This window comes from Cloeon dipterum, chromosome 1 (genome assembly GCF_949628265.1).
Source record: "Cloeon dipterum chromosome 1, ieCloDipt1.1, whole genome shotgun sequence".
Taxonomy (NCBI): domain Eukaryota; kingdom Metazoa; phylum Arthropoda; class Insecta; order Ephemeroptera; family Baetidae; genus Cloeon; species Cloeon dipterum.
Window position 1 is genome coordinate 16,135,224 of NC_088786.1, and position 9,214 is coordinate 16,144,437.

At 38.3% G+C, this 9,214-nt stretch overlaps 2 protein-coding genes across 3 annotated transcripts; one reads left to right on the forward strand and one right to left on the reverse strand.

Moving 5' to 3' along the window:
* Nucleotide 1: 1 nt before the first annotated feature.
* TM9SF4 (transmembrane 9 superfamily protein member 4) lies at nt 2-3,598 on the forward strand. The gene is made up of 10 exons (XM_065497299.1): nt 2-295; nt 600-831; nt 896-1,064; nt 1,122-1,277; nt 1,369-1,664; nt 1,717-1,920; nt 2,134-2,291; nt 2,357-2,616; nt 2,669-2,852; nt 3,116-3,598. The coding sequence occupies exons 2-10, from the start codon at nt 600-602 to the stop codon at nt 3,353-3,355; spliced, it is 1,899 nt and encodes a 632-aa protein (XP_065353371.1). The 5' UTR covers nt 2-295; the 3' UTR covers nt 3,356-3,598.
* Nucleotides 3,599-3,641: 43 nt separating this feature from the next.
* On the reverse strand, nt 3,642-6,285 carry LOC135948175 (nucleolar protein 11-like). Of its 2 annotated transcripts, none has more exons than XM_065497311.1 (11): nt 6,151-6,285; nt 5,891-6,057; nt 5,666-5,830; nt 5,416-5,610; nt 5,238-5,355; nt 5,022-5,183; nt 4,732-4,932; nt 4,556-4,676; nt 4,116-4,497; nt 3,940-4,059; nt 3,642-3,800 (listed from the first exon to the last, which is right to left on the reverse strand). In XM_065497311.1, exons 2-11 carry the CDS (start codon nt 6,017-6,019, stop codon nt 3,654-3,656), a joined length of 1,740 nt encoding a protein of 579 aa, XP_065353383.1. In that variant the 5' UTR covers nt 6,020-6,057; nt 6,151-6,285; the 3' UTR covers nt 3,642-3,653. The 2 variants fall into 2 exon arrangements, with proteins under 2 accessions (XP_065353383.1, XP_065353389.1); XM_065497317.1 differs by having other exon boundaries at nt 5,891-6,060; nt 6,151-6,241.
* Nucleotides 6,286-9,214: the final 2,929 nt, after the last annotated feature.

Below are 9,214 nucleotides of genomic sequence, written 5' to 3' on the forward strand. Positions count from 1 at the left end.
AAATGGCGTACGTCAGCATGAGATATGAAAGAACCTTTTTGTTTGACGTAGCACCCGTGTAATTTGTTGTCAAAATTTCTGGTGTGGCAGTGAAAACGTTTGTGAAACTCTAGCCCATCTACTGGAAAGTCTCAGCGAAAAAGCAGGGCCGCAACGCCCAGCTTTAAGCCTAGTCTTCGATCGTCTGTTGCTTAAAAATTTATTGGCAAATTTTAAAATTCAGATTTTACTTTATTTCGAGAAGGAGAGCAAAGCTGCAAATTTGTTTTGCTGATCAACAATATAGCATTTCAAGGTGAGACCTCAACCTGCAGTCGAGAGTGATTTTCCAACCCTATGGACTTAAAAAGCACGATGCATTTTACCCATCATGATGATGCCACAGTAGGAAAATTCCGAAAATTCAATACATATGATAGATGTTTTGAATGTGGAAAAAATTATTCATGTTAAAATATTTTTCGTTTCAATATTTTATTAATCCCTGTAGATACTATGTATACGAAAAAATCGGAAAATTTTATTTTGACTTTTGAAAAAATGAGTTTTATAGCAATGAATTAACTCACACATCTTCTCTTTTTTGGCTGTAATTGCAGATGTTGTCGCCTAGATATAAAGTTGTCGTACTTGTGGTATCTGCATATCTAAGTTGCTGCCATGCATTCTACGTGCCCGGCGTGGCGCCTGTTGAATTTCACAAAGGATCAAAAATTGAAGTGAGGGCTGTCAAGATGACCAGCACACACACTCAACTTCCTTATGAATACTATTCACTGCCTTTCTGCCTGCCAAAGAATGGGACGTTTATCTACAAGTCTGAAAATCTTGGTGAGGACTCTATTCAGAATATCAATCGGTATTTCAGCAAAATAACTGGCACTTAACCTTCTAGGCGAAGTTTTGAGGGGCGATCGCATTGTCAATACTCCTTATGAACTTCGAATGGCTGAAAACATTCCTTGCAGGCTTCTCTGCCATTCGCCTGGAAACCCCATGACCTGGGGAGACGAATCCTCCCAATCTGTCATAAATAGAATTCAGCATGAATACTTTGTCCACCTGTAAGCCATGCAAAATTGTAATCATATCCTGTACTCATCTTTTATTGTGTTTTAAAGCCTTGTCGACAATCTTCCTGTGGCCACAAGAGTGACTGATCCAGACACAGGAGAAGTTCGGTTTGAGCACGGCTACAGACTTGGCATGACAATTGATTCAAAGAGCTACGTGAACAACCATTTGAAACTTAAACTTCTGTACCACACAGAAAACAAGTAAGCTGCTCCTCTTGACGTCTTTTCTTTTTATAAAATTAAATCGTGTCTATAACTAATGCAATTTTCCCCCTTTGTCATTTTTGCGCAGTGACACATTCCGAGTTGTTGGTTTTGAAGTCGAAACCTACAGTATTGACCAAAGCCAGATGACCTTTGACAAAGCTAAAGGAGGGTCAGACTGGCAGTGCACCTTCCCGAGCCAACACAAGCAGCAGTTGGTCAATCCACATGGAGGCACACGGCTGTTCTTCACGTATAGCGTCGAGTGGCACCCCTCCCCCATCAGCTGGGCTTCTCGGTGGGACATTTACCTCCGCATGTCTGACGTGCAGATCCACTGGTTTTCCATTGTCAATTCACTGGTTGTAGTTTTCTTCCTGTCAGGTAAGGAAGTTTTTAATTGTTTAAAGTTTGGTTCCAATTTAAAAGTTTTCAGGTATATTGACCATGATCATGGTCAGAACTCTTCGCCGAGACATTGCTCGCTACAACCAAGATGAGGGCCCTGATGAGGCGGTGGAGGAGACAGGATGGAAGTTGGTCCATGGAGACGTGTTCAGACCCCCTAGACACCCGCGACTTTTTGCTGCCGTGCTCGGGAGCGGAATTCAAATCTTTTTGATGGCCCTGATCACCATTTGTAAGTGTTTAATTCGAGTTGAGACTTGGAACTTTAAAAGACACAATACATATTTCTGCAATTTGAACACACATCATCCTTCAAATAATTAAAATTAAATAGCATTTTGAAGAAATGGAATTCAGCTTAAATTTCTTCTGACTGAAAATTATGACGACTCTGCTTTCATTGGAATTTATTAAGGACAGTAATTCAATGTTGTGAAATTTTCAGTCTTTGCAATGCTGGGCATGCTGTCTCCTGCATCTCGTGGTGCTCTTGCTACTGCTGCCATTTTCCTCTACGTGTTCATGGGACTGATTGCTGGTTACTTCTCTGCAAGAGTTTACAAAACCATGAAGGGCAAGGAGTGGAAACGTGCTGCATTTTTGGTTTGTGCTTAACTCCTGAGAGAGAGAGAGAGAAATATGCAGCAACAAAATCTTCTCTTCTGCAGACAGCCACGTTGTACCCTGGAATAATCTTCTGCAACTGCTTCTTCCTCAACTTTTTCATCTGGGGCAAGCACTCGAGCGGAGCTGTTCCCTTCACCACCATGCTGGCTCTCTTGTGTCTCTGGTTCTGCATTTCTCTGCCTCTGGTCTACCTGGGATACTACTTTGGATTCCGCAAACAACCCTTCCAGCATCCAGTCCGCACTAATCAGATCCCGCGACAGGTGCCAGAGCAGCTTTGGTATATGAACACTTTCCTCTGGTAAGTTGATATGTGCACACTGAAACATGGCCTCATTTAATTTGTATTTTAGCACCCTAATGGCTGGTGTTCTACCGTTTGGAGCCGTATTCATCGAGCTCTTCTTCGTATTCACTGCTATTTGGGAGAACCAGTTCTACTATCTCTTTGGGTTCCTTTTCCTTGTCTTTTTGATCTTAGTCGTGTCTTGCTCGCAAATTTCTATTGTGATGGTGTACTTCCAGCTTTGTGGAGAGGTAATTTACCAATTTAAATTGTGGCATAGTCCAAACCTGCCAGTATTTTCATGGAATTTCTAATTTTAATTCCAGATAGAATTTAATAACAAAGAAAGAAATTCTAGTAGATTGAAAATAGCTTTGTTAAAAAAAAATGTACATTTAAAAAGCGTTTATGCTACTCCTTGTTTTATGAGGAAGAACTTTTATTTCTTAATAATTTTGGCAGATTAGGATAATTGAACAGTTAATAGTTTTTTTAACTATCTTATTTCCGACAGGACTATCGTTGGTGGTGGCGAAGTTTCATCGTTTCTGGAGGCTCCGCGGTGTATGTGTTTGCATACTCTGTGTTCTACTTTGCCACAAAACTTGAAATCTCCGAGTTCATCCCTACATTGCTGTACTTTGGCTACACAGGCATCATGGTGCTCACTTTCTGGTTGTTGACTGGCACCATTGGCTTTTTCGCCGCCTACGCCTTCATAAGGAAAATTTACGGTGCTGTCAAGATTGACTAAACATTGAACTGTGATACAAGCAGCCCACTTCTTACCAAGTTGATTGAAGTGTAGTTTGATCTTATCAAGTGGATGTATTTTATGTGAAGAGTATTTCATGCCAGTCACTTGTGAATTCTTCAAATCTTTTTATTTTAACTGTAGTGCACATACTAAAGAGTTTTGGAGTCTGCTGAATTTACATGTAAGGCTATAAAAATTGACTTAAAAACTCAATAAATCATTAAGATTTGCTTTCCATAATATTTGCTTTTCAATGAATACAAATGAAAAAAATCTCTTACAATTAGAGAAATAACTATTTATTGACAATGTTCATCCAGTTTGGATCTGTCATAGGAAATACAGATTTCTTGAATATAAATGGTTTTGATTCGCATTCAAACTTTTTGACAACATGTTCAATTAGTGGCCTCAGTTTCCCCAGTTCCTTGGTGTGCGCGATCTGTAATAAAAAATAAGTCTATCATCAGCAATTACATCATTACATGATATGATTATTAGAGCATTTAAACATTATTTCATGTTTGACTAATTTAACCATAAATTCAAGGGCTTATTACAATGAAAAACAATTCACTCACCTGCATGTCGATAACTGCGAGAACGAAATTCAGAACAGTGGTGACCTGTTGATCACACGTCAAAAGGCAGTACTGATAGTGTGCGTCCAAGAGAACAGAAATCCACTGGACCATTTGATTCTGGAAATCAAAAAGCGTGCTATTTATTAGGTTAAATACACAATTATTCAACATACCATGATGAATTCCGAGTCAGTCACCAGATCAGACCCGTCGCAGAGCTGTGCGGCTGTGTGCTGAATGAAGAGCATGGCGTCTGGAGGGGAGATGTACCTTCTGGCCTCTGGCAACAGTTTGATGGCACTGAACGGTTTCGATAGGACAAGGTGCAGCAATCGTTTTCTCCCGCCCATAAGTGGCGACTCAGGTGGAAGAGAGGCAGAGCAGTCGTCAACGTCTGAGTGGCCGTCTGAGAAGTCCTGGTCTTCGCCCCGCAAGCAGTACGAAACCAACTTTGCCAACACGGCTTCAGACACTTTCTTCATGCTTTGTAGCAAATGCGTTATAGACGCGACGTCTTTCTTCTCCATAAGGGCTGGTAACAAAATATCGCTGATCCTGATCACCAAGAAAATTTCATCACGCATCTGTTGGCACTCATTTCTAGGGCACTTACTTGTTTTCAGGGAGTCCCTGGCTAAGAAGTTCGCTAAAAGTGGCTTCTAAGTTTTGTGGGACAGATAGCTGGGTCACTTCTGATGGCGTATCTTCCCACTCCAAAACCTCAACCGTGTTATCTGCAATAAAAAAAATGAATGCGTTATGTTTTAATATTAGTTTAACTTCACTCACCAACGCAATTGGACGTGCCAAGCAAGGCAGACAGCTGTGTGCCTCCACTGTTGATTGGTGCAGCGAAAATTTGGCTCTCCGAGAATATGAACAAATTGGAAGAGAACGGCCCAAACACAAGAGGAGAACTTTCTTTGCTTTTAATTTTTCTCGTCACTTGAATTGCCTTGAAATTGAGGTTGAAGACTCCAATCACTCCAGCTAGAGGTATATAAGTTTTTATCAACAAATTCAACAGCAAAGCTTAATTAATATAGTAAATTTTTAACAGAGGGCAAAATACTACTAACCTGAGTCAGTCAAATTAGTCCCAAACAATGCAACACTTCTTGTTGTCATCGGAGTCATGCTAACTTTACTGCAGCCATTCAAACTTTGGATCTTCCCAAGGCACTTGCCAGGAAACTCTTCACTGTTGAAGAAGTCGAGCATGAAGATTTGCTTGTCACTCCCTACAAATGCAGTTTTGTTATTATAGGAAAAACTCTTGAATAATGTATGCATACACAAAGTGACCATCAAATTTTCTACAAATGAAACGTCAAGCAGCTGGAAACCTTTCCTGCGTGTGTCGATTTCTCTAATCGGTATTCCATCATCCACTGTCCAGCATTTCGAGCAATCCTGTTGATACAAAATTTTAGGTCAAAGTTAAAATTTTGAACTATACATATAGGCACTCACGGATGAGATAAACACGGCAATTTCTTTGAGTTTGTCTTTCTCAAAAAAGACCCGTGATGCTTTCCCTGGCAGCACGTCTGGAACTTTCAGTTTTTTGTTTGACAGAGCATCCTCAACTGACATGATGGCTCCATTTTGGAAGACGATACTAGCATTGCCATTTATAATACAGACTTTCAAAATTGGAGACTGGACCTGAGGACATGTTAAATATAATAGATTTTTCTTTCGGCATGAAATTCAAGCTAACCGTGTTTTTCTTAATTTTCTCAAGGCTGGTAGCACTCTCCTCCCAAGAGAGGATTTTGTTACTTTTCGTCACTGCAATGTAGACCGAGTTTTTCTCGTCATACACTGCAGCACATGAGAAGCCTTCATTCAAATTCCAACTGCAAATTGGTCTCTGGTCGATAACCTAAAACAATATGACAAAATTATTTTGATTGCTCTCATCGTTTTTGGTACAGGGACAAACCTTAAACTTGGTGACAGATTTGTTGAATGTTACCAAAATAAATTCATCGTCAATCTGTTCAATTCCTTGAAGTCCGTTTTGATTCTGGGTAGTGCAAAACTCAAACAGATTTCCCAGCTCTTCTGACATTTTCACACAGGGAAATTAAAGTTCTTAAAAGCGTTGATCTGCTGAAACAATGATAAAATCGTTAAATTTGCAATGGTTTCAAATCGAAAAGGACTTGATTATTAAATATCATATATTTCGAGGTTTCCTACCTTTGCTAATGTTTTAACTAACTCAGTAAAGATGTGCCAAATGAATAAATTACACGTGTTTGTGTTTCAGGATTTTATTTGATATTTATGTCGCACACCGCACGGCACATCCACATGAGGGTGAACAACAATTCGGTTTGGATTCGCGAGTCTCCTGCCACCTAGTGAGTGCCAGAATAACTTGAACCTCAAAAGCGCGCAACTCTACCTAATCGCAACTCTACCTAATAATAATAATAATTATTGTTAAAATTGGAATAATTTTTGTTTCTCTTTCTAATTTGTGTAACATAACAATGATGAGATGGGTTAGGAAAGGAAATACATTTTAGTAGCTTTGAAGCGCATTTAAACAAATCAATAAAAGAGGTTTTTTTATTTTTATTATTTATTTATTTATTTTATTATTTTTTTAGTTTCCAATTACGCATGTGTCTTCTCAAAATCATTTAGCATGAATCGCATAAAATTGCAGAAGATTCCACTGATTTGCTTTAAAATATCATAAATAATTTAAAATTTTAATTTTCTTTCGGAGAGCGACACGATCATTTCCCTGATCTGACCTTTTTATAAGAAGTGAATAAATAATAATTAATATACACGTGTTTTTGCAATGGGAAAGAGAATTAACCACATTTCAAAAGATTCTCAGCCCTCATTAATAACAGCAAAACAATCAAACATAATCAATAAGGTACCTGGTCTAAAAATGACTTAAGTGGGAAATGGGAACTTCATGTATTTTTCTACCACGTTTTTGTAAACAGCAATTTTTCCATAAATGTTATTATACTTTCGAAAATTTATGAAATTTCCAATCTTTAAAACCTTGTTTCAATGTGTTTGGCCGCTTAACTTAATTTCTCTGTGCGCAGCATGCACATTGCCAGAAAAAATCGGAACCTGGAAAAAATATCTAAAAAAAATTAAACCTGCCGTTTTTGCATGTCGTTGCGAAACCTGTATAAATTAATTTTTTCTCAATCGCAGGTATCATTTCTTTTTTGCACCACGCATCACGGGGTTGCGCCGTGGCAGGGTGTAGGATGCATGACAATAAAAAGCGGTTGGTAAAAATAGGGAAGCAAAAAGGACTCGCAGCAGAAAGAGGCGGAAAATAGGCTGGCAGAAAGCGGCGGCAGAGAGCAGGTATAAGGTTATTCCGTGTGACATGTTAATTTAAAATTCATATTTCCCTACTTTGTCTTTTTATGTCCTCGTTTTGAATTTGAAATTTTTCAATCTTCTCGGTTTTGTGTTTAGCTTTTTAAGGGTGGCTGCATACATTATATTGTCTTCCATTTGCTGCGCCGTATATTTTACTGCACACAGTGCTTCTATTTCGCTTGAGGTATTCCCCGGGGCGTCATATAAATCATCCTGAAGCTTGTGAAATAGCTGTACGCCATCATAACTTTTATTCTTCGCTTGCTGCCATACCACCGCACTCGGGCGGGCATACACACACTCCGCCGGCACTGCCACCGAGACCAATTGATTCATGGCACCTCGCCTGCTCCCGAGAAATTTAATTTAGTGTTTCATTTCTTCCATATTTATAAAGCCCACCATAAAACACGAATATGAATTTCGCTTTTCCGTCACTCGCTGCCGCGCGCGCTGGATTGGTGCAAAAAGTTGCGGATTATTGTGCTTCGGGGTGCACTCGGGTATTGCCGCTGCCGTCTTTTTGATTATTGCACCCCCTAAGGGAAATTGCGTGAATACGTTGCTCTGCCAGGTTCTTTCAAATCATATCCATTGAGATCTTCGCAAACTATTGACGCAAAGTGCGACAAAGAATTATAAAGAGGATAAAATCACGTTTGTAAAATTAAATATTAATCAAAGTAATTAAATTATTAATGAAAAGCTCAATTTTTTTATAAATTTACGTCAATTTTAATTTAAAAAATTATAAATGACAATGTGTATTTTGCATTTTGTCATATTTAAGTTTTGATCCAACATAATTATTTAAAAATATTATTTGCATCTATATATTATTTATATTTTTAAATAGCTACTAAACCTTTTAGCAATATTTTCCAAAAATTATCGGTATTTCCATGATAAAAATGATTTGATATTTTGTAGTATAGATTGATAAAAGTAGTGTGTAGTTTTTAAATTATAGTTTCAATACCATCATGATATTTTGTTATATTTTTAGGGTGCTATTGAGGTGTTGAAATAACCAAGTTTTTAGGAATTTTCCAAATATGAGTAATCATTGAGTTAGTTTTTAATGTTTGAATAACTCAAAAATGTACTTCCTTGTATGGGATATTTCGCCTTAAAAGTGTGTAGCATAACTATAAATTTTCAGGCATGTAGTTTTCGAGAAACAAATGGTAATGAAAGATTGCAAAATTGTGTTTTTGTGTTCATGTGAAAGTGAGATATTGCACAAGCGATCAATATTATTTAATAATTTAAATGTGAATAAGGTACTTTAACGACTCCAAATGTTTTACTCTTGCAGGTTTATTTTTTGCATTCTAATTGATATCAAATTTGAAAATTATGCATCTTCACCTGAAAAGAGCTTTATGGTTGATTTAATTGAAATTTTTGTTCTGCTGTGTTGAAATTAAGTCTAATTTAAAATCCAACTGCTCTCTAATAGATAATGGAATTAAGAGCTAATCAATTATTTCAGTCTCATTAAATAGAGCGCGAAATTGAATTTGACAATCCGATCAAGACGTTGGGATTTTGGCAGCAAGTACGCCGTCGAATTGGTGCTGACGCGCGCGCGTTTACTCTGGCGGCTGGCGTTGCTTCGTCAAAAATTCAATTAACTGGTCGGAATCATTTGCCCCAGCGGTGTTGCTGCTGATACATCAGAGGCAACACACGCGCCGGGCAAAAATTGTGATCGACTCCTGCTAACGTCTTGCTATTACCCCAGGGTCTTAAAAGCAGTTAGTTCCAACCCGTAGAAATAACATTAGTCTCTCTGCTCTTGCACACACAGAGCTCTGTTCATCCAATATTTAAATGCGAATTTTTAACTGCCGAGTGGGGAAAGCGACCGAAACTCGCGCTGAGTGAAAAG

Coding starts and splice junctions, on each gene's coding strand:
- TM9SF4 (XM_065497299.1), top strand. CDS start 600: ATGTTGTCGCCTAGATATAAAGTTGTCGTACTTGTGGTATCTGCATAT. Junction 832..895: donor CTACAAGTCTGAAAATCTTG/GTGAGGACTCTA, acceptor TTAACCTTCTAG/GCGAAGTTTTGAGGGGCGAT. Junction 1,921..2,133: donor GATGGCCCTGATCACCATTT/GTAAGTGTTTAA, acceptor TGAAATTTTCAG/TCTTTGCAATGCTGGGCATG.
- LOC135948175 (XM_065497311.1), bottom strand. CDS start 6,019: ATGTCAGAAGAGCTGGGAAATCTGTTTGAGTTTTGCACTACCCAGAAT. Junction 4,060..4,115: donor CTGACTCGGAATTCATCATG/GTATGTTGAATA, acceptor TTTGATTTCCAG/AATCAAATGGTCCAGTGGAT. Junction 3,801..3,939: donor TCGCAGTTATCGACATGCAG/GTGAGTGAATTG, acceptor TTTTTATTACAG/ATCGCGCACACCAAGGAACT.